The 23,001-nt window shown below is 46.3% G+C and overlaps 1 protein-coding gene across 2 annotated transcripts in view; it reads right to left on the bottom strand.

The window, feature by feature from the left end:
• VWF (von Willebrand factor) overlaps positions 1-23,001 on the bottom strand; it is a 160,911-nt gene that overhangs the window by 35,297 nt on the left and 102,613 nt on the right. For both annotated transcript variants that reach the window (XM_037844993.1, XM_037844994.1), the window contains 12 exons: positions 22,775-22,910; positions 19,405-20,786; positions 17,974-18,090; positions 17,739-17,879; positions 17,327-17,470; positions 14,134-14,298; positions 13,234-13,277; positions 12,767-12,944; positions 4,887-5,107; positions 3,577-3,769; positions 3,031-3,372; positions 1,175-1,374 (listed from right to left, as the gene is read on the bottom strand). In XM_037844993.1, coding sequence (XP_037700921.1) covers positions 1,175-1,374; positions 3,031-3,372; positions 3,577-3,769; positions 4,887-5,107; positions 12,767-12,944; positions 13,234-13,277; positions 14,134-14,298; positions 17,327-17,470; positions 17,739-17,879; positions 17,974-18,090; positions 19,405-20,786; positions 22,775-22,910 — 3,263 coding nt within the window. The remainder of the gene's footprint in view (positions 1-1,174; positions 1,375-3,030; positions 3,373-3,576; positions 3,770-4,886; positions 5,108-12,766; positions 12,945-13,233; positions 13,278-14,133; positions 14,299-17,326; positions 17,471-17,738; positions 17,880-17,973; positions 18,091-19,404; positions 20,787-22,774; positions 22,911-23,001) is intronic.

Genomic DNA, 23,001 nt, shown 5'->3' with positions numbered 1-23,001 from the left:
TCCATAGGCAAGTTACTAACCTCTCCTAGTCTCATGAGCGCTTACGAGATGAGATGACGTAGGCTATCCCAGTGTGTTCTTGGAACCCTAGTCCAAGGAGATGCTAAACACACACACAAAGTTCCATAGTCAAAGAAGTTTGGAAAAAACCCTCTTAAAGATTTGCAGTGTACATTAGTACATTCAAAGCTCTAAAGAGAGTCCTGCAAGAAAAAAAAAAACCTGTTTAGCTAGAGTTCTTTAACTTCTCTTGACCACAGGTAATTGTTAATACCCTACAAAACGCACCTTTAGAAAATGTCGACACAATGGATATAATGGTGATTTGTACAATGCAAGGTACAAAATACATCTTAAAAATCATAGACAATGCAACAAAATATTTTTTCCCATCCCCTCCTGGGTTCCTATGGCATTCTACTTAGCTAATATAATAATAAAAATAAGAGTATTAATAACAATGTAGTAACAACACTTTGGTGTTTGATCACACAGCTAATATGAGAGACCCAGGATTTGAACCAAGATCCGCCGACTCCAAGGCCACCATGCAATGCTGCCTCCCCATACCTCTACGATCCCCTGAAGAGCAAAGTCCTGCAGCCCAAGATGAAAGGGCTGTGGCAGACCGAGGTACGGATCCAGCAGAGGCATGGTCTTAATCTCAATCCTCACTCCTGTCAGTGTGGGCTTGTGTGTCACGGGACCTTCTGAAGATGTAACTTCTAGTTAAGGTGTGGCCAACTGAATCAGGGTGGGTCTTAAACCATATTACTAGAGGCCTTATCAAGAGAAGAAACCAGAAGCCAGTATAAGAGAAACACGACAGGGGCCAGAAGCTGTAGGTCAGGGGAAAACCAGAGGACCTGACAGAAGGAGAGGATATCACCATGAGGCAGAGACAGAAGGACCAGCCAAGGAACCCCAAGCACTGATGGCGGCCAGCATGAGAACCCTGCAGACTCCGGGAGAAAGCAAGCCTTGCTGATATCTCAGTTTTAGACTTCTTCCAGCTCCCAAACCAGGAGCTAATAAATTCCTGCCATTAAGCCAACCTGTTGGTAGTTGTCATAGCAGCCTGGCAAAGTGATACAGGCCGATCCCTGGTGACACTTCACCCCACTGACCCCAGGGGAAGCCACCCCCAGGGGAGGTGCGAGGCCAGGGCTCCTACCTGGTGCCGGACTCCGCCCTCGCTGACGCACTGGGTGCAGGCCTCCTCGGGGACACAGCTGCCTTCCAGGAGGACTTGGTGCGGGGGGCAGAAGCAGCCTTCCGAGGGATGGTTCCCACAGGAGCTCATGTTGCCCTCACAGTGCAGGGGGCAGCCACGCTCACAGTGGTTGTACACCATGGAGGGCGGGCACGACATAGCTGCGGACAGAGAAGGAGCTCCTCTCAATGGCCCACACCAGCCAGAGGCAAACGAAGGTACAGTCGATAATCGGACAAATGTGCCAGGGCACCGATGGCTAGTTGTCCAACAATTTCCATTCCCCTCGTCTTCCATAGACATAGAACTTTAGCTGAACACATGACCACCCAGAATAAAGACTACCCAACCTCCCTAGCAATGGAGCGTGGCCATGTGACTAAGGTCTGGCCAACAAACTGGAAGTGGAAGTGGAAGTGTCCTGTGGCAGCCTCAGGGAATCTTTTCTTAAAAGACAGCTGGACATGACCTTCACCCCTTTTCCCTCCTCCCCCCATCCTGCTACTTGGAACATGGATGTGATAGCTAGAACTCCATCTTAGCCCATGGGGTGGGGGGAAAGCCACACCCAAGAGAGAACAGAGCCAAAACCCAAATTCCAGTTTGAGGACCAGAAAAATCAAGAGCCACCACCCTCTGTTCAGTGATGTGACAGAGACGTTTACTTCTCTGTTACTTGCCCCCAAATCTAATCTCCTAACTGATCATGTGAAACCGTGTGGCCTTAGGAAGCTTTGTGGGCCTGCTTGTTGAATACAGTTGTATCTGATGCTTTAAAAGCCTCTTGAGATTAAATAAGGACTCTGCGGCTATGCATGGACGCCCTGGGAGAGAAGCCACAAAGGGCTTGCCTTCTGGTCAGCCCCTGCTCGACCCCTCCTCACATTCTCACAGGACCAAGGCAGGGGGTTTCCAAGGACCTGGAGCACCAAGGGTTTTCTTCTACATGCTCAATAAACAGCCAGAAGGTACACAAAGAAATCACTAAGTAGTGAAGGTGCCATCGGTATCTCAGTATCTTAGAATATGCAGACAGATTGAGAGAAGGCAGTATCATCCACGAGGACTTGGAGCATCAGAGCTGAAAGGAACCTGGGAGGTTCTCGAGTCCAACCATCTCATTCTAAGGCTCAGAGGGTGGCCAATCGCCTGCCCCAGGTTAGAGCCGCTGAGAGCTCTATGCGATAAACTCTGAGACGCCAAGATGCTAGAATGCACTGATTTCACACACACACACACACACACACACACACACACACACGGATTATATTTGATAATTGGGGCTGTTGAAGTTCAGTGTTCTCACCACTCCAGCATCCCTTCAGTGCAGGATCCACTTCTGATTCATTTTGGTATCGCCTACATGTTAAATGATAAACACATGCAAAGCACAAGTAGGAAACCTGATCTTGACAGAGAGAACTTTACACTCGCAATCCTGTGGAATTTGTAATTAAGAAGCTTCTTGGTATCTAAAAGGCAAAATTCCACTCACACTTCCAGACCCTGCTCAGGCCCCTCCTACTCTGTGAACCTTTGCTAAGTTTGGTGGAATTTCAAGTTCAACAGGGGCTGGTTATACTGTACTTTGCTGACGCCTGTACGTTGCTGATATATTAAAATCTCATTCACCCAAACTACAGACATGCTGGGAATTTGAATTCTGCATTCAAATTACCACCACCTCATTTGGCCTTAACTGGAATCCTAGATAAGAGGAAAATACAGGACCTCGATCTTCATTTTGCAGATAAAGAATCTGAGGCCCGAGAGGACGAGTGGGCCAAGGACTTTGAACAGTACATACGGGGACTCACCGCAGAAATCAGCAGTCCTCCAGTCAACACAGACCCCGTTGGTACGGCAGAGATGGGCATAAGAGGCAATCGCTTCACACACTTGCTCCTGGTGGCAACTGTCCTGCTGGCAGATGGCATAAAATGTGGATGGAGCAAGGACCTTGTGGCAGTCGGCAAACAGTGCCGAGAGGAGGACCTGGCAGTGGGAGCTGCTGGAGGAGGGGCACTGGTCCTCGGGCGCGGGCCGGCACGCCTGCCCCGGCTGCTGCACGGTCCAGTCCTGGATGAGCGTGTTCAGGTCTCTGGTGGTCGTGCCATCCCTCAGCATGAAGTTGTTGGCCCCATTCTCATCACAGATCCCTAGGGAGACAAGCAGAGGCAAGGCTGTAGGCCCTGGGCACCGACACCTGGATGCCAGCCTGACTCTTCCCCATCCCCACCAGGGACTGCACCGTGCTGCCGGATCCTTGCTCCTGTACTTGCATGTAAACATCCAAAAGTCCTGAGAGCCAGCAAGTAAGGTCCATAAATGCCAAACGGGGAAGTGGAAGAAAGTGTTCTTACCACAGAGACCGTACGTCTTGGAAGCAAAGGTCTTGGGGCTGAGCTGCAGCTGGAACTCATTGTTCTGTGGCGTGAAGGTGAAGAGGTGGCCCAGCTGGTTGAATCTGATCTCATGCATGACAGCGCCGTAGACATTGACTTCCATGTTCCCTCCCAGGTAAGGGACAGAGACCAGTCTCCCGTTCACCGCCACCTGTCCAGAGAAGAACGTGAGCTCATCAGCAGCCCGAGCAGCAAGGAATCCTAGAACTTGCTTCTTACTGAAGTGACTGAAAGTCCCTGCCCCTTTATCACACTCAACCCTAGTGTTACCCACAAACCCTGCTCTTTGTCAGCAGCTCTTGTGTTGGAAAGGGGCTTTGCAGAGCTAGACGGGACAGCAGATGATTATAGGATCAAGCAGAGGACCATGCAGGCCCAGGTTTTAAAGAGAACCTTGAGTCTGTGTGCTCTCATTAGGAAAGTACCACCCCTTCAAGACAGGCTGGGAAAGCTGCTATTGTGCCAAGTTGCCAAGGCAGTGTCTTCAAGAGTGTCTAACAGAACTATTTTAAGTCTTTTATTTTGGCCACTAGAAGCTCTTCCTTGGAGACCCCAAAACACATCATATCAAACATATTAAAATGTACTCACATCCCACAATGAATATCATTTTTGCTGTAAACATTTTGGAAAGGTTTTTATCATTTTGACTTTAAAATTTGGGGCTCTGATTTACTCATTTAATATGTGACTCACTGAGTCTTTGGGCAATTATTGTGCATATTCAGGAATTCTTGCAAACTGAGAAAAACTAATGTACAAGTTGTTTTCAAATGTAATGAAATATTCATGATTTCTAAATTGAACAGCTAATGCGGCTGGTATAATGTAGCCTTTTGTTAACAATTACTTATATCCATTTTACAGGTTTCTTTTTAAATTTGGGGACCATAAATTTTGTTCAGGCCCTAAATATTTTCAAAGGTCCTTGAAAAGCTCACAGCCCAATACTGGGCTGACGATGCCTAATTGGTAAATGGGTCAGGCATCCAACCCCAATTCCTTTCCAGAGCCAGAAACTGGCCCTATATTCACAATTCAATGCTACTTAAATTGATCCTCTCCTCCACACCTGAGCCCAGAGCAAAACCGAAGTCACGTCAAGACAAGGAGCATGGACAGAAGCTCCCCTGAGAAGGCAGTGCCCTCTGCTGGTGAGGCAGAAGGCTGGGTCGGGAGCTGGAGCACCAGCCAACACCACCTCCCAGCAGGTCCACGTGGCTGCCCAGAGGCTCTGCCGCTACCTGCCCTCGGCAAGCCCTTCTCACCTCCATGTTGCTGTGCAGCTCAACCGAGAGGCCGTCATGCTTCACCTCAATGGACTTCATGCAGCTCTGCCTCGCTTCGGCGCTGCAGGCCCCGTTATGGAGAACCACCTCCAGGTCCTGCTCCTTGTTTTGAAACAGGACATAGGAGCAGCTGCCGGTCAGCTTGAAATTCTGCCCATCGAAGGTCACAATGTGCCGGGTGGAGCTGCCCATGCACAGACCTAGAGAGGGGAGAGGAGAGGTGGATGCGATATTATCCAGACTCCCACACCTGAGACAAGCAGAGCAGATGTCACCAAGTTACCACAGGTAACAGAGGCCCCTCTGAGGCCACGTGGTCCAGCTTCCTCATTTTACAGAGTAGGAAACTGAGTGTCAGAGAGAGAGAGTGGCGTAGGTGGGTCTCACTTGGCTATTAAATATTTTCCCAGAGAAGGTTTAGGAGGATACATGTTACACAAAAACATGATAAATTATAGAACCCTACTTCAGAAAACTTTTTAATGTGCAAAATGAACGACCCACTCTACAGGGATGTCTTGGACCAGCAAACACAGTTAATTCCAGGGGTGTTAAGACTCATTGAAATCATTAGGAGCTAAGCAAGCCATGAGCTCATTGTATAGAAAGTTCTTCTAAAGACATGTGTCTTTCCAGTTGCTAAGTGACTTCATGGTCCAAGTGGGCATGTTGACTTAATCCCTTAAGAGGCAGCGTAAGGAAAACACTCTCGGAGCCAAAACAAATGATTGGGTCTCAGCGCACCCTCACTTGCCACTCGTTCACTCACATAATGGAGAATTCTTGAGGTTCCCATTAAACCACCATTTGCAAAAGCTAATTTCTTGCCTCTACATACAATCAGTCAGTAAAAATCCCCATGTGGAAGGCACCACTGCCATAAACCACTGGAAAACAAATCTTGGACCTAAATGAAGTTGGAGACGCACTTACCAGAAAAACCATGGCCACATCTACAGTGAAATGTAAATAAAAGCCTAAGAACTGCAAGGTTGATTCAGTGGGCGGCAAGATCGTGAGAATGTTACACACACACAAACACACACACACACACACACACACACACACACAGAGCCAGGTCCAGAAGAACTCTCCCTGAATGGCTGACCTCTGTATCCTGATTCTCAAGGCAGCAAATCTACTGACAAATGAGCAGTCTCCCCAGGAGCCTCCACTCAAAACCCTCCAAGTCCTTGAGCCGCCAATCATGTTCAAGTGACAGCACTGAGTGCCGATGTCCTGCTGCCAACCACACTGCAACTGCCCCCGCACCCTCCAGTTGTGAATCCCAGACCCAACTGCTATGAGAATGTGATAAGTCATGAGGCAAAGACAACGTTTTAGCTCACACTGGGCAAGTTAATGAGAACATCTCTGCCTACCATAAGATAAACTGTGACAGTGGAATGAGCACTTTAAGGTCAGAAAATCCACTTGTTTGCTCTATGACCTTGGACAAATTGCTTAATTTCTGCTATCCTCTCCTACCTCCTCTGCATAATGGGATTATAATATCTACCTTTCAGGATTATTGTGAGAATTAGTTGCAATATAGATAAAATGCCTAATAGTGCATGAAAAACACATGTTCAATAGATCTATTAAATCTTACGAAGGAGCCAAAGGAAACCCAATAGTTTTTAGTAATAAGATTTCTGGGTTGTAGGTATATTAGAACTTGAGGTCCCTCCATCTCCAAAATACTAAACCAAATTGCCTCCTCCAAAGTAAGCACATCATACTTCAATTTATTGATCAGTATTAATGAGCCACCTATATTAACACAGTCCAATGTTCAAGACCTGGAAAAATTTAGTCTGGAACAATTAAAAATCAACATATGAAAGAAAAAGAGCTCATCCCTAAAATTGTTTTGTCTCATGTCTCTCCTTTTCTCCAATATCTTCCTAGTTGTTCTCTTTCTGAGTGGCAAAAGAAATATCTTTGTGACAGAATAGCATATTAAAACTTTTGACTAAAGTATCAAAATCAATGGATACCAAATATCAAGCTGAATTGTTAGACAAACCAAAAGAAAATTTTCAAAAAGACACACAGGTAGCCAAAGACAAAGGCAATTGCCTAAATCCACAGCTCCCCAAATATCTTCCACAAACAGTACAGAGAAATAAGAATAAACCAAACTATACAAAAGCCATGTCTTTGGCATAACTAGAAGACAGAGAATGTCCAAACTTTAAAATAACTGTAAATAAATAAAGGAAAAAGTACACCAAATCCAGGAAACAATCATTCATGCTCTTGTTTTTGTCATCAACAAGGATGACTAGAGAAAATTGTAAGAAAGAGGTAAAAAAGAAAGCTAACAGCAACCCAGAAAGAGGTGTCCATCCTAACTGAAAAAATATTCCTAACGTCTCTGTTAGATCCCAGCAGAGACTTAGATACGTACAATATGCGGTGAGAATCTTTGAAAGGCAGCACTTCTGGGACAGAAAGGAGCAAAAAGGCATGTAAAGGTACTATTTAGCAATGGGGTGATTATAGAAAAAAGAGGCAAGGGGGAAATTTTAGGGCCCCAAAAGGCAGAAGAAGAATCAAAAAAAAAAAAAAAATGCAAAAGTAAAAACAAAAAAAAAAAAAAATACTAAAGAAAGGACTTTACTACATTAACCGAAGACAGCATCATTGAACTAGAATCCTTATAAAATTCCAAAGCCACAAAATTAACAGTAGAAAACCATGCATGACTATACAAAGTTACTTTTTTAAAAAAGCATAAAATGAGAACCAACATTCTTCAGTTAAAGGAATTTCCACCCTAAAAAACAACCATGATGCAGAAGAAAACTGTAAGGCAGCACTTAAAAATAAATTAAATATACTCAAACAAGTATTCGTGAAAATGAAAACCACCTTGAATCAGAATTTCAAAAACTAACAAATGAACAAAAACAGGAATAAAAATAAAGTTGATTGAACTCAGGGAAAAAAGTGGAGAAAAAAGCAAAATCATCTCAAAAATGGAGACTAAATTATAAGGGCTCGATGGAGAATAGGCTGAAATAAAAATTTAATTAGGGAACATTGAAGAAAAGCAAGAAAACCACCAAGATCATGAAAATGAGTTAATGAAAGAAGTGAAAGGGTCAGAGAGAAAGTGATGAAAAAGTAAAAGAGGCAAAAACAAAACAAAACAAAAACTTGGAGTCCCTGAAGAAGAAAAACAAAATAATGGACAGAACTAATATTTAAAACCATAATCCATGAAAAGTTTCTGGAAATCAAAGAAGACCCACATCTACATAGTGAAAGCACATGCCAGATGTATGGAAAAATTAACCCAGTACAATCAACTCTGAAACACATTATAGTAAAATGATTCGACTTCAAAGATAAAGAAACACTTCACCAGGAAAAGAGATCAAAGAATTTACAAGAACCCTATCAAAGAATTAGACTGTCATCCGAATTCTCAACATACAAAGCAAGGCAGCAATAGAACAGCATTTTCCAGGAACTCAGTGAAAGAAAGTATGAACCAAGAATTTTGTTCTTGAGAGAAAGGAAAAGAGAAGAGTAGAATAAGCTTATCAATGGTTGTACAGGCAACAGGTAGAAGTTACAGGATGCCCACTAAAAACAGGCAAACCAAATAATGAACAATTAAATAAGAAAACAAGGGACTGAGGGCATTAAACAAAGGTATAAGTACAAGGAAACAACAGGAACAAAAATATAAACCTTCCTAAATACCCTCAAAATTTTTAATATAAAAATAAAAAGGCAAAGAATACACACCACATAGAGAAAGAAATGGAATGAAACATAACACATAATTATAAAATGTTATGACAGAGTGAGGCCACCAATAAATGAGAATGGGCTTAACTTGCTTAGTAAAAGAAAAGGATTTTCAATTTAGCTCAAAATAAATGTCCAACTGTATGTTGTAAACAAGGAACATATCTAAAATTCAGAAGGGATAAACAAAGGATATTAGGCAATAAGCAAGAAAGGATAGGGATTCCAATAACAGACAAAGTAGAATTCAAGCCAAAAAGGTTTAAACGTAACTAAGAAGAGCATCTTCAAATGATGGAATTCACAATAAAGACAAAACAGTTATGAATATCTATGTGGCAAATATCTCTGCAGGCATCTTTATGAAACAAAAAATACTGGAGATGCAAGAAGACATCAGTAGACAAACTAATAATAGGAGACTTTCACACACCATTCCCAGCACAAGATCAAGTGGACAAAAAAATAAGTAAGGATATGTAGACCTAAACAACAAAATGAAAAATGTAGTTGTTATGAATATATATCAGACTCTCCATGATGATAATAGATAATATACCTTCACACGCAAAAAAAAAAAAAAAAACACCTATCATATATTAAGTCACAAAGAAAATAACATAACTTCTATAAAGTAGAACTATTGCAAACAACACTTTGCACAAGATAACTAGAAACTATTTAAAAGTAAAAACAAAAGCAAAAAGACCTTTACATTTGGAGATTTTTAAATCTTCTATTACATAACTCTTGAGTCTAAGAAGAAATGCAAACGGAAATCATAGAATTTCTAAAACAAATAATGATAATGAAAATACTACATATCATACTCATTGAGATAAATTTAAAAACATGACCATAGGAAAATTCATAACACTAAACACTTCCAGCAATAAAAATCAAAGAATGAAAATAAATGAATAAAATCTCTAGGTCTAAAAAAAAATAGAAAAGCACAAAAATAGTATCCAAAAAAAAAAAAAATTCAAGGAAGGAAGGAAGGAATAAAAATAAAATAATAAACATTAAAGCAGAAATGAATGATGTAGAGACAGAAAAAGCAGTAGAAATTATTAGACTGCTAATAATTTCTATTAGCTGTGGAAATTCTCATTTTTAACAAAATTCACAAAGACAAATCATGAGATAACTTGATTAAGGAAAAAAATGAGAATGTACAAATATATAAAATAAATATCTAAATAAAAATGGCTATTGAAAGAGAATTTTTGAAACTCATAAAAGACTACTTGCAGACCTCTGTGCAATAAATTTGAAAATCTAGATGAAATGGATAAATTTTTAGGAAAACTGAGATTACCAAAATTGATACCATTAGATACAGAAAGCCTAAGCAGATCAAGATCCATAAATGAATTAGAGAAAGTTATCAAGAAAAGACCTCCTCCACCCATCCCCATACACAAAAACAGCAGATCCAAATGGTGTCAAAAGAAAATTTTACTAAACCTTCAAAGACGTGAAGGTCTTTGAGAACCCAACACTCCAGAAATTGTTTCAGGGTATTGAAAATGAGGGGAAACTTCTTAAAACTTCTTATGAAGCAAATTATAACATTGGTATCTAAACCGGAGAAAGTACCAAAAAAAAAAAAAAAAAAAAAAAAAAACCAGACCAAAAACTACAGACCGATATCACTTATAAATATCAGTCAATGTACTAGATAAAATCTTCCCAAATAGAATCCAATTGCACATTAAGACAATAACACATCATAACCAAATGGGATTTACTTCCGAAACACAAGGATGGTTCAATATAAAGAAACTCTTCAAATAATACGCCATATTAATATAACTAAGGAAAATATCAGGTAATTATCTCCAAAGATGCTGAAAAGGCCTTCAACAAAACTCCATAACAATTCCTAATAAAAGCACTCAAGAAAATGAGAATTGAGGGATACTTTCTTTTTTTTTTTTAATCTTCATTTTATTGAGATATATTCACATACCACGCAGTCATACAAAACAAATCGTACTTTCGATTGTTTACAGTACCATTACATAGTTGTACATTCATCACCTAAATCAATCCCTGACACCTTCATTAGCACACACACAAAAATAACAAGAATAATAATTAGAGTGAAAAAGAGCAATTGAAGTAAAAAAGAACACTGGGAACCTTTGTCTGTTTGTTTCCTTCCCCTATTTTTCTACTCATCCATCCATAAACTAGACAAAGTGGAGTGTGGTCCTTATGGCTTTCCCAATCCCATTGTCACCCCTCATAAGCTACATTTTTATACAACTGTCTTCGAGATTCATGGGTTCTGGGTTGCATTTGATAGTTTCAGGTATCCACCACCAGCTACCCCAATTCTTTAGAACCTAAAAAGGGTTGTCTAAAGTGTGCGTAAGAGTGCCCACCAGAGTGACCTCTCGGCTCCTTTTGGAATCTCTCTGCCACTGAAGCTTATTTCATTTCCTTTCACATCTCCCTTTTGGTCAAGAAGATGTTCTCCGTCCCACGATGCCGGGTCTACATTCCTCCCCGGGAGTCATATTCCACGTTGCCAGGGAGATTCACTCCCCTGGGTGTCTGATCCCACGTAGGGGGGAGGGCAGTGATTTCACCTTTCAAGTTGGCTTAGCCAGAGAGAGAGGGCCACATCTGAGCAACAAAGAGGCATTCGGGAGGAGGCTCTTAGGCACAACCATAGGGAGGCCTAGCCTCTCCTTTGCAGCAACCGTCTTCCCAAGGGTAAAACTTATGGTAGAGGGCTCAACCCATCAAACCACCAGTCCCCTATGTCTCTGGTCATGTTAGCAACCATGGAGGTGGGGTAGGCGAATACCCCTGCATTCTCCACAGGCTCCTCAAGGGGGCACTACATCTTTTTTTTCCTTGTTTTTCTTTTTTTTTTTTTTTTAACTTTCCCTTCTTTTTTAAATCAACTGTATGAAAAAAAAAAGTTAAAAAGAAAACAAACATACAATAAAAGAACATTTCAAAGAGACCATAACAAGGGAGTAAGAAAAAGACAACTAACCTAAGATAACTGCTTAACTTCCAACATGTTCCTACTTTACCCCAAGAAAGTTACATAATATAGCAACATTTCTGTGAACTTGTTCCTACTATATGAGGGATACTTTCTTAATATAATAAAACAAATGATAAAATGTGGTGTGTGTGTGTGTGTGTGTGTTGTGTGTATAACTGTGAGAGAGAGACAGGTGACAAGCTGGGAGAGAAGCCCACCTCAACCCTTTCCCAGAGAGCAAGCAGCCCAAGCTGGGGATGGGGAGAAGTTTTAACCCTAAATCAAGTTCAAAGTGTTGATTATTACACAGGAGTGGAGATTCTAATTCTCAAATTGAAACTTTGTTTTATGACTTAAAGTGACCATAGAAGTGTTTAGGAATAAGCAGAAATGTCAAGGTTTGTTAAGATTGTCTACCCCAGGGTGGGAATTCGTTGTCCCACTAAATAAATTTTAAAGGGAAAATGGGATATAGAATAGTTTTGATCACATCCCACAAATTGTGCCTGTTCAACATAATGATTAAGATCTATCCACTGATGTGTAGGGATTTCTCCCAGCCATGAGACAGAAGGCTAACCCCGACCCATGGGTGAATGCTGTCCGTAGGCTTACACGAGACGGAGGGGCTGAGTATGTCCTCCCCTTAAACAAGGGCACCGCAATGACATACCTCGTCCCCAGCCCCCACACAGTTGTGCGTGTGAATGGGGAGTTTTCAGGGAATGTCTCCCTCACTGCTGTAATTCCAGTACTATATACCCAAACTCATAAATTCCCCCAGGTTGACTTGCCAACAGCCAAGCTGAGAACTGACCTCAGAAAAGCACTTCTTCCTCCTGGTTATGCATAATCTGAGGAAGTGCCTTCCAAAGGCAGAGGAAGAGTGTTTCCTGAGACTGGATGAAAATGCATCCAGGGAGCTCTGAAAGGGGGAAACATGGGTGAAGGGTAGCACCGTGCTTGTGGTGGGGAGGGAAAGGGTGCCTCTGGGCTGGGAGGCTTCTGGTCTACCTTTCTGCAAAGCCAAGCTAAAGGCACAGCCCCTTTAACACTGTTCAGGCTGGTGAAGCAAAGGACTCACAGGGGCAGGTCCAGCGGCAGCCACAGGTCTCTTCCACTCTAATAGGGGCCTGGCTATTGGGGCACGAAGGCCTCAGCCCCTGGTCACAGTGGACCCGATGACTCTTCAGCAACGTCTGGCCGTCTGGCAGGCAGGTCACTGTGTGGCACTGATCTGGCAAGGTCCAGACATCCCCAGGCTGCTCAGAAGAAAGAATCAGAGTCAGGTAGGGAAAAGGATGAGGGGCTCCAACTCTAAATCCATCTACCAGGCAAATGACCCTCTCTGAGGATGAAGACACTGGACTGGGACAGAGGCCTACATGGCAAGGAGGCTGGACACGGGAGACAGGATGCAGAACACAAGACTAACAGCGGGTCCCCAGAAGCAGGATGTAACGGTAAGAGGGAGAACTGGAGGAACAGTGGGAACAGGGCCCCTAACATACATCATGGTGTTTCTTTCAAAGTCAACGGAAAGGAATTTACCCTCTTCTCATTCCCATCTTCATCCGTGCAAACTCTAATGAACCCTGGAACAGACACAAATGAGACCTTACCACCCATCAACCAGGAACTCTGACCCATCCACAAGGTCTGCTCGGGCTACCTGGGCTAGAGCTTGCAGTCAAGTCAACTCCGAAAAGAACCTGAGTGGGCACAACAGTGAGGACACAGGTGCACCAGGCTAAGCAAGAGGTTGCTTTGTGGTCATTCATGAAGATGACAATAACAGTGATAACAGTTTACAAAGCATTTTCACAGTCATGATCTTCTTTTCAACTTTCATATGTAGACCTGTGCCTCCCGAGAATGAGGCAAGTTCTGGAAAACTTGAAAAAGATCTATTTGAAGATTCCTGACGGGAGAGCTGTCATCTAGCACTAGCCTGCAACGGCAATTGCTCTGTCATTTGTTTTGACTTAAAGCTAATTGCATTTGGAAAATATATACAGCCAGGGGGAAGAAAGTCATGCCTGGCTTTAAAAAAAGTCCCTAACCTTAAATGAACTTAAATGATGGGACTTTGATATTAGAGTCGATGTTATTGTGTTTTGAAAGTCCTCTGAAGCCAAGCTGAGGGTCATGGGGAAGAAAACCATGGTCTGCAGTTTACTGGAGTCCTGCATCTGTCCAAAAAGGAGAGGCATGAGTTTTCAGTGCTAAACTGGGGGTGGACAGTAGGGTAGCAGGAAGACCATGGCACAGAAAGCCCGCTGTGACCACTTGGAAGCTTGCAGAACAAACCTACCAAGCGCAGAAGCTCAAAGGTCATGCTCTACATAACAGTCTTCATCCAAGACCAAGTCCTGTGCACGGGCACCCTGGGATTTCTGGAATGGATTTGGGGGATGTTGGGGACAGGGAGTAGGGTCTTACAAGACTCACCAGAGCACAGCTTGTGGAGGAAGGAATTGCCCAGGGTGACCATGGTGGGAAGGTCTTCGATTCGCTGGAGTTTCACCACATTGGAGCTGGCCTCTGGGCCTGCCAAGGTCCTCAGCTGGGCTGCATCATAACGATCCCCAACTCCAATGGGGAACACGTTCACTCCTAGAGTCAGCAGAGGGAGAAGAAAGTCTTGGTGTCAAACTGCTTTGATCGGGTGGGTTCAAAACAGCCTGGCCTGAAGCAATACCCAGAGTCTGGCAGAGTCTCACATTTGACAGGCTGGCCACATACACCATCTCATTCTCCTCACAGCGGCCCTGCAAGGAAGATACTGTCATTCAAAAAACTGAATGAGATCCTGCTATGTGCCAAGAACTGTTCCAAGCAATGGGGATACAGCAGTGAGCCAAGCAGATAAAGTCCCAGCCCTTGTGGCACTTACACTGGGAAGAGACAGACAACAAACACACAGACAAATGTATAGTGATCCAGGGGTGGGGAAAGGCCAAGGAGGAAAACAAAATGGGATAAAGAGGATGGGAGGGCAGGGGGTCAGAGTGGGCGTTATTGTTTATATAATGCCATCTGGGAAGGGCTCTGTGTAAAGGTGGCCTTTGAGCAGAGACCTGAGTTAAGGACAGAAAGAGCCAAGAGTACGCGTGAGAGACGGACACTCCAAGCAGAGAGAACAGCAGCTGCAAAGCCCCAGAGCACAAGTATGCTTGCATACTCCAAGGGGGACCAGAGCAGACCAGAGAGGAAGTGGGGTGCAGATCAAGCTTTGTAGGACATGTACTCTTCATGAAACACAAAGCCAGCTAAGAGCCTGGAGCTAGAGGAGTGGCATGAGCTGACTGATTTTCAAAGGATCACCCCAGTTGCTGGGCTGAGGATGCACTGCAGGAACAGGGGTAGAAATGGTGGGTGTGCCAGTTTGGATGTATTATGTCCCCCAAAACGCCATTACCTTTGATGCAGTCTTGTGTGGGCAGGAAACATATTGGTGTTGATTGGGTTAGAGACTTTTGATTGAATATTTCCACGGAGATGTGATCACTCAACGGTGTGCAAGATCTTTCACTGGATAATTTCCATGGAGGTGTGACCCCACCCATTCAGCGTGGGCCTTGATTAGTTTACTGGAACACTATAGAAGCTCAGACAGAAGGAACGAGCTTGCTACAGCCAAGAGCAACACTTTAAAGAATGCACAGGAGCTGAGAGAGAAGCTGCAGATGAGAGACAGTTTGAAAACTGCCATTGAAAGCAGACTCTTGCTCCGGAGAAGCTGAGAGAGGACAAATATCCCAAGTGCAACTAAGAGTGACATTTTTGAGGAACTGCAGCCTAAAGAGGAATGTCCTGGGAGGAAGCCATTTTGAAACCAGAACTTGGAGCAGACGCCAGCCACGTGCCTTCCCAGCTAACAGAGGTTTTCCAGACGCCATTGGCCATCTTCCAGTGAAGGTACCCCTATTGTTGATGCGTTACCTTGCACACTTTATGGCCTTAAGAGTGTAACTGTATAACCAAATAAATCCCCTTTTATAAAAGCCAACCCATTTCTGGTGTTTTGCAATCTGGCAACATTGGCAAACTGGAACAGTGGGGTTCCATTTAGAAGGCTATTACAATCATCCAGGTAATCGATGATGGGGACTTGGTCCAGGAAACGGTGGTGGACATGGTAGGAAGTGGCATGATTCTCAGTATATTTTGAAGACAGAGCCATAGTTTGTTGATGGATTGGACGTGCGGTATGAGAGAAAAAGGAGTCAAGGATGGGAAAGACTGGGAGGAGGGGATGTGGAAGTGGAGGTTAGGAGCTCAGTTTAAATGGGATTGCCTATTAGATCGCCCAGATGGAGCTGAGGGCAATTATTTAGGCTGCAGCTAGGACTTTCAAAGCCAGTGGTGTACAGATGTATTTAGACCCATGACCCTGGATGTGACCGCCAAGGTGAGTGGAAGGAGAGAGATGTCAGAGGGAGGGGCTTGGTGAATGTGCATGCCCATTTACAGATGAGAAACCGAGGCTGAGAACAGTTAAATGACTTGCCCAAGCTCACATCGGTTTCCTTGAGACCACAATTGCTTCTTTTCCTGATGAAAGACTTTCTTTGAAAAGTCTCCCTCCTGACATTCCCCAATTCAATTCTCCAGAAAGTTCTAGGTATTTGCAATTTGCTTAAGGTTACATCTGATTTTCTGCTAGTGGCTTTTCAGCTCTTGTAAGCTCAAGTTATGTCATCTAAATATATATCCTTGACCTTTTAGTGCCCTTTTCTCTAAAATAATAGATTTCAAAAAGTCACATTTATTCATTCAACAAACATTAAACAGGCCCCTATGCTGTGCATCATGTACAGATGACACAAACATAAGCAAGATTTCGCCCTTACCTTCAAAGAACTCCCAGATTAGTGCAAGAGACAGCTGTGTAACCAATAAATATAATGCAATGCCATTGGCCCATTTTGAGTAGTTCCAATGTGGTACAGAGAAGGGAGCAAATAACTTTCTCAGGAAGAAGGTCAGGAAGACTTCAGAGAAGAGTCAGTGCCTGAGCAGGGTTTTGAAAGCTGGACAGTTATCCAGGCGGCCTGGAGGGGACTCGATGTCCCTCCACTCACCCAGCCCTCCCTCAGCACCATGCCATCTGTCCCGGCTCACGTTCTGCTGATAACCACAGCATGTTCTTGTGGGCGCCAGGGCTGGGTCCTGCTTGCACCCCTCCCTTTCTAAAGCAGCATCCTCTGTCTCACTCCCCCAGCTCCCCCAAGCCCAATGGACTAGTACTCGCCAAGGGCTCTGAAGACATGCAGGTCCCTGGCTGTTCTCCGGGCTCCATAACGAACCACTCTGCCTCAGACACAGCATTTTGGTGAGAAACGAAGGATTACACTTTAACAAGGAAAGGTTTGGAGGCATGGCCCAGTCCTGGGCATGAAGAGGAAGTGTGACATAATTAAAAGTTACAGGCTAGAGCATGCAAACCAGTGAAGGAGAAACCTATTTCTTTCTGTTTGGTTTCCTAACAGCACAGATTGGACAATTCCTGTTGTTTGAAACTCGGCCACATGTGGTTTTCGAGCATGGAAAAACAGCCAGGGCATCCAAAGCAAACCCCGTCCATTTTCAATCCTCTCCCATCTTAGGAGAGTTTCTGGACTGCGTGCTGGACACTCACGGTTGGCTCTGGCAGCAGCGGCCGAGGCTTCCACTGAATCCATGGAGACATCCATGACCAGGATGACCACGGCCTTCGAGGCCCCGGGCCTGGCACCATGGACTTCCGAAGTGATGTATCGCACAGCAAAGCCCAAAGCTTCCCCTGGGAATGGAGAACAGATTGTACTGAGCCAGCACTGGCTGCAAGAAAGGGTGGTTCTGCAGACAGCTAGCACCCGGTCTTAAAGGGGATATTTAGGTCACCAAAAAGCTGAACTTTTCAGAGACTCAGAGAAATACATGACTTTGGTCTGGAGGAGACATGAAAGACAACCCTGTTCGTCACTTGACAGAAGAGGAAACTGCTCAGTCACTCATGCCCAGAATTAGGAGTGAGCACAGGGACCCGGCCTCCCTGCCCATGGCATTACCAATTAGGCTGGGGCCCCCTTCCTGCTGCATGACATCCACAAGGCTCAGCAAAGAGGCCTGCTCCTGGGCCACGTTCCACGGCACGTCGATGGTGGTGATGCTTCCATACTGGAGCACCGACACGTGAGTGTGATGAGGCCCTGAGAAGAAAGGGAAAAGGGCACGGGCGCTTCGATCAGGTGGAACCCCAACAAGAGCCTCTTCCCAACCTGCTCCTTTGGGCACACTGCTCACCGAGATTAGCTTTCGAAATGAAAGCCTTGGCGAAGCTCTTCATTTCCTCAAAGTAGGAGGCTGGAGTGCCAGAGGAGCCGTCCAGGAGAAGAACCACGTCCAGGGGCTGACTGCAGTCTGCAGAGTGGACCAGGAGGGTGAGCACACAGGTGTCAGCTGGGGACCAGCCCTCAGGCCCCCAGCCGCCAGACGCTGCACGGGATGGGCTCTGAGGGTGCCACCAAGCTCATGCACCAGAAAGGGCAGGGGGGTCCCCGTGGCCATGGCAACATGGGCCGGGGAGGAGGAAAAGGGGGATATGGAGTTCCTGGGTTCATGAGTGCCCCAGGTTTGGAGACATTGAAAAGACTCAACGTCACCCAAAGGTGGTTTAAAATCCTGTAAATGAAAGCAAAAGGCCTCTGCTCCCTCAGAAACAGGGAGCTGCCACTCTTCTAGAATGGAGCAAAATATGGGAGCGGCAGCACATCTCCAGGAAGTGCACAGTACATTCTCAGGACTGACGTGGGAGATTAAGATCCTCTAAGGTGCTCTGATCATAAATGCCTACTTCTCCTTCTAATGTTTGGGAACAACCTAAACACCAAACTGAACTTTGATACGACAATGTCATTACTCTCCTCAGCAGGAATGTCATGAGAATTTAAATAAATCCGTCACTGGTTTTTTTTTTTAAAGGCACTGATAATTTTAAGAATCAGGAGACATTAAAGGAAAGCTAGTTATTCTGGGATGACCACAAACAACAAAAGGTGTAGGGGACTAGGAATTGATGAGACCAGTAGTGATCCAGGAGGGGATGATGACAGCAGTGGTAGCAAGCATTTTGGAGCACTTGCTATACTCCAGGACTGTTCTAAGCACTTTCCAAGGAGGTACTGTTATTATCCCCATTTAACAGATGAGGAAACTGATGTACAGAAAGGGTAAGTCCTTGCCCCAAATGGCACAGCTCGTATGTGGCAGAGGAGATTCACACTGAAGTAGTCTGGCTCCAGAGTCAGGGGGCTTAACCTGCTCCCTGTCGCCTGACCCCCTAGCCCTGAATCTCTCTAGGGCCTTGCTCCAAAGAAGGCTGGCTTCTTAGAATAATGAAAAGGGAGCTGGTAGTCACCAAATTGAACAAAGGTTGTTTCCGAGGCAGGGCGTGTGACGGGGTGGTGATGAGACACACTTGGAATTAAGTTTTAACAATCAATGCAAATTATCTTTGGTCTTAAAAGCACTCACAATAAGAAAGGACTCCCCCCATCCCCAAATAATCTCAAGTGCACCTCCCTGCCTGGGAGGCAAGGGCACAGACTCTCCGAAGTCAGGATTGGGCCAGGACACAGAGCAGAGAAGCCGGGATTAGCACCCCATGGCCACTGGGCAGATGCAACCCCACGGCCACCCCAGACCCTTGTGGCTGCACACGAGGACCAGCTTTACCTGGGGCCGAGGAGAGGGTGGGCGTCCTGAACCCCTCTCCGGAGCAGCACTTCTGCAGCACCAGGTCGGGAGCCTCCCGGGGGAGCATCTCAAAGTCCTGGATGAGGATGGGGGCGTGCGGCCAGCTGAGGGTCTCCAGCTCCTGCACGCTGACTTGAGGGCCCACACCGATGGGCACCACCTGGATGTCTCCTGGCAAGCGCCTGATCTCGTCCGAGGCAGGGGTCCCCGTGACCAGGTAGACCAGGTTGGGCGCCTGCTCCCGGTCGTCCTGCCTGGTGGTGAAGCTGTGCTCCGAGAGGTACTGCAGGGCCAGCCCCGTGTTTGTCCCGTTGCCACCCCGGAACCGCATCTCCCCGACCCGCCGCAGGATGTCGGTCTTGGACTGCGCCTCGCTGAAGGTGTACTCCACCGTCACCACGTAGGCGAACTGCAGCACAGCCACGTGGATGCCGTCCCAGCCCACGTCCATCCGCCGGATCACCTCCTCCACGAACTCCCTGCTCCGGTTGAAGCCAGCCTCGCCGATTCGGTCCGACCCTTCCAGGAGAAACACCACATCCAGAACCATGGAGTTCCTCTTGGGTCCCAGGGACAAGACCCCCGAGACGAGGGGACCCACAGTGACCTGTGCCACAGGGGGCTGCCGTGAGGGGGCGGGCGGCTCGGGGGCGAGGTCACAGAGGTAGCTGATGATCTCGTCCCTGCGCCGCTCCAGCTCGTCCACACTGCCCAGCACGAAGGCCTTGTTCTCCGGGGCCTGCTTCTCAATGAGGCGGATCTGCTTGAGGTTGACGTGGGGCCCAATACCCACTGGGATGACAATGATCTTCTTCTTCTTCATCCCCTGCACATAGCGGACCAGGTTCCGGGCCATCTGCGGGGACTCCTGGCTGGCGGTCAGGAGCAGGGCGATGCGGGAGGCCTCGGGGCGGTCAGCCTTGCCGAAGACCTGGAACAGCGTGTACTTCAAGACCTCGCTGGCGGAGGCCACCTGGCTGCCCACGTACCGCACCTGGCTGGCGATGCGCCGCAGCTCCGAGGGCCGCTTCCGGTTCTTGAGCTCGAGGTAGGCATGGGAGCCGTCGTGGTATTCCACCAGGGCCACGCGGATCCGCTTCTGGGAGATGTGCAGCCGCTCCATCATGCCCACCACGAAGGCCTTCAGGGCTTCAAACTCAGCCTCCGACAGCTTGTTGGAGCCGTCCAGCAGGAAGGCCAGGTCCAGCAGCTTGCTGCAGTAGAAGTCGTGCAGGGGCAGCTCGGGGGCGTCCTCCTCCACATATGGGGTGGTGGGGCCAACGGGGGCCTCCGTGGCGGGCAGCACTAGGCCCCCTGGCTCCCGGCAGGCTTCACAGGTCAGGTTAACGCCTTCGCAGTGACTGCGGCAGGAGGAGAAGAAACCAGACTGGTTCAGGAAGAACCAAGGACACCTCTCAGCCTGACTCCGGAGCAGCGGTGCCACCTGCCTGGTTCACCTGGTTCCCAGAGAACGTTCTCCTCCCGAGCAATTTACCGTGTTCTAACCTCTGTCCCAAACTGTGACCTCCACCCCACCCCAGCAGAGACTTCCCACCTTGATTTTAGAAGTTTCGATTCTTTGCAGGACCTGAAAAAGAACCTGTGCTGCTTCTAGGTCATCCACACAGCCACTCAGAGTTGCTTTCTCTTAATTCAAGTCTTCAGCAACATAGATATTTAATTACAACTCAAACCTTATGTGAGTGTCTCTAAGTATTACTCTAAAAAGCTGATGCTGACCAGGGCTTTGTAGATGTTCTATTGAAAGTAAATGTTCTAAAGTATTTACAGTTTAAACCATGTGGATTTTGGAGCATGTTTAACATGTTGGACCTTAAGAAAGAAGAAAAACTGGAGTTAAAGACTGTTTTGGAAAGATGGGTACTGATTCAAAATTTCAACTTTCTCTAGCAAAATTTAGTACTTGTATGTAGTATACAGGAGTCTCCAAGGTGTTAGGTATAGGAAATGACAAGGACTCAATCATTCATTCTTCTGGCAGACGTGTTGAGCGCCTAGTATCTGCCGGGTGCTGGCCGAGGCCCTGAGCCAGGCCCCAAGGACATATCACAAGTGTGCAGCTGAGCAGCTGCCCTGCACACAAATCCCTCCATTACCAGATGAAATGTCCAGCCTTCCTGGTCACTTCGACCCTTTTTGCCAGTGTCCTGGGCAGTCGCAGGTAGCCCAGGCCACAGGTGACGCCAAGTTGCCCTGAGGTGGAGGCCACACCAGCTGGAACATCCCCTTTTCGTGCCCTTGGCGTTGGAGGCAACTTGCCCTCAGCACGCCCAGAAGGGCAGAGAAAGCAGCAGTGCCCTGTGCCCCGGGACGCGCAGCCGTGTGGCCCGACTCTCACCGTGTCCCAGCCTGCCCAAGGCCCAGCATGTACCTGGTGGCTGCCCTCCTGTGTACCAGAGGGGGCCACAGGCAGCAGCTCTAGGCTTTCGGGGCCTCATGGCCCAGAACCCCAAGCCAGCCTGGGGCTCACCCCATTCTTTATCCCTTACAGTCTCCGTTTCAACACAGGGTGGCAGGCAGGCAGGGTGTCAGTGGGAAGTTAATTCCTACTTCCTCATGGTCCACACGATTTATTGCTTTAATCCTCGGTTAACAGTGTGTGAGTGACATACTTTCTGGTTTCCTGTGTTTGCTAGAAAATTCCCCCAGGCCCCTGCTCCTCTTGTTTGTACAGATGGTGGGGGCGGCAGGATCTGACTGGCAGCTGTGGTTAAGCCCCCTCCCCAGAGAATTTAAGTTCTCAAGTTGACGTTCCCAGGAGGCTCCACCAGTGTCAGGCAATAGTGCTGAATGTACCAACGTTTTAATAAATGTTCCCTTCATATGAGCAGGACTTGAGAAAGCTCGGTGCTCACCCTGAGGATGCCACACCTCCCCAGAGGCAGGTTTCCAAGCGAAAGCCACGGTGAGAGCAGAGAATGTTTTCCCTCTACCTGTGAAAGCCATGTCCTGTGACCTTGGCTGTGTCCCCCAAGGAGTCTAGGCTCTACCGAGAGGTCAGGGGCTCCATCTCACTTTCCTCCCTGCACCCCCATCTCTAGTGAAAAGACACCTGATTTGCATGGATGCCTGTCCTCGAACGAAATTGCAATAAGAGGGCAGGCCCTGCCTTTGCCCAGACAAATGTAAAAGCCTTTTAAGAAATATTTTTTTTGGGAAAAGGATCTAGCCTGTCCTTAAAGAAGGAGATGCATGCTCTACAAACTAAGCCAAAAACTCAATCTCTCAACTCACATAACTAGGTTTACCCAAAATCTACGTCTCTGGCAGGCCCTCAGAGAATATGGCAAGATTCATCGCTTCAAACAACCAAAGGGGTCTGTTTTACCAAATCTGGCAGTGCTCGGGGTCGTTGAGGTTCAAGGTGATTTTCTTTCCCGAGGGTAAGCGCCGGCCCGCCACCTCACACACTGGGCAGTCTTTGGGGTTGATGCAGATCTGCAAAAGCTCATCCAAGATTTTTCCTGCACAACAAACCTCTTATCAGAAGCAGAAGCACCACTCCACCCTGCCCAGGAGGGGGCCTGCCTTTAAATACGGGATCTGTCCCAGAAG

The sequence above is a fragment of the Choloepus didactylus genome, chromosome 8 (assembly GCF_015220235.1).
Source record: "Choloepus didactylus isolate mChoDid1 chromosome 8, mChoDid1.pri, whole genome shotgun sequence".
Classification (NCBI taxonomy): domain Eukaryota; kingdom Metazoa; phylum Chordata; class Mammalia; order Pilosa; family Megalonychidae; genus Choloepus; species Choloepus didactylus.
This window is presented reverse-complemented; position numbering and strand designations above follow the sequence as displayed.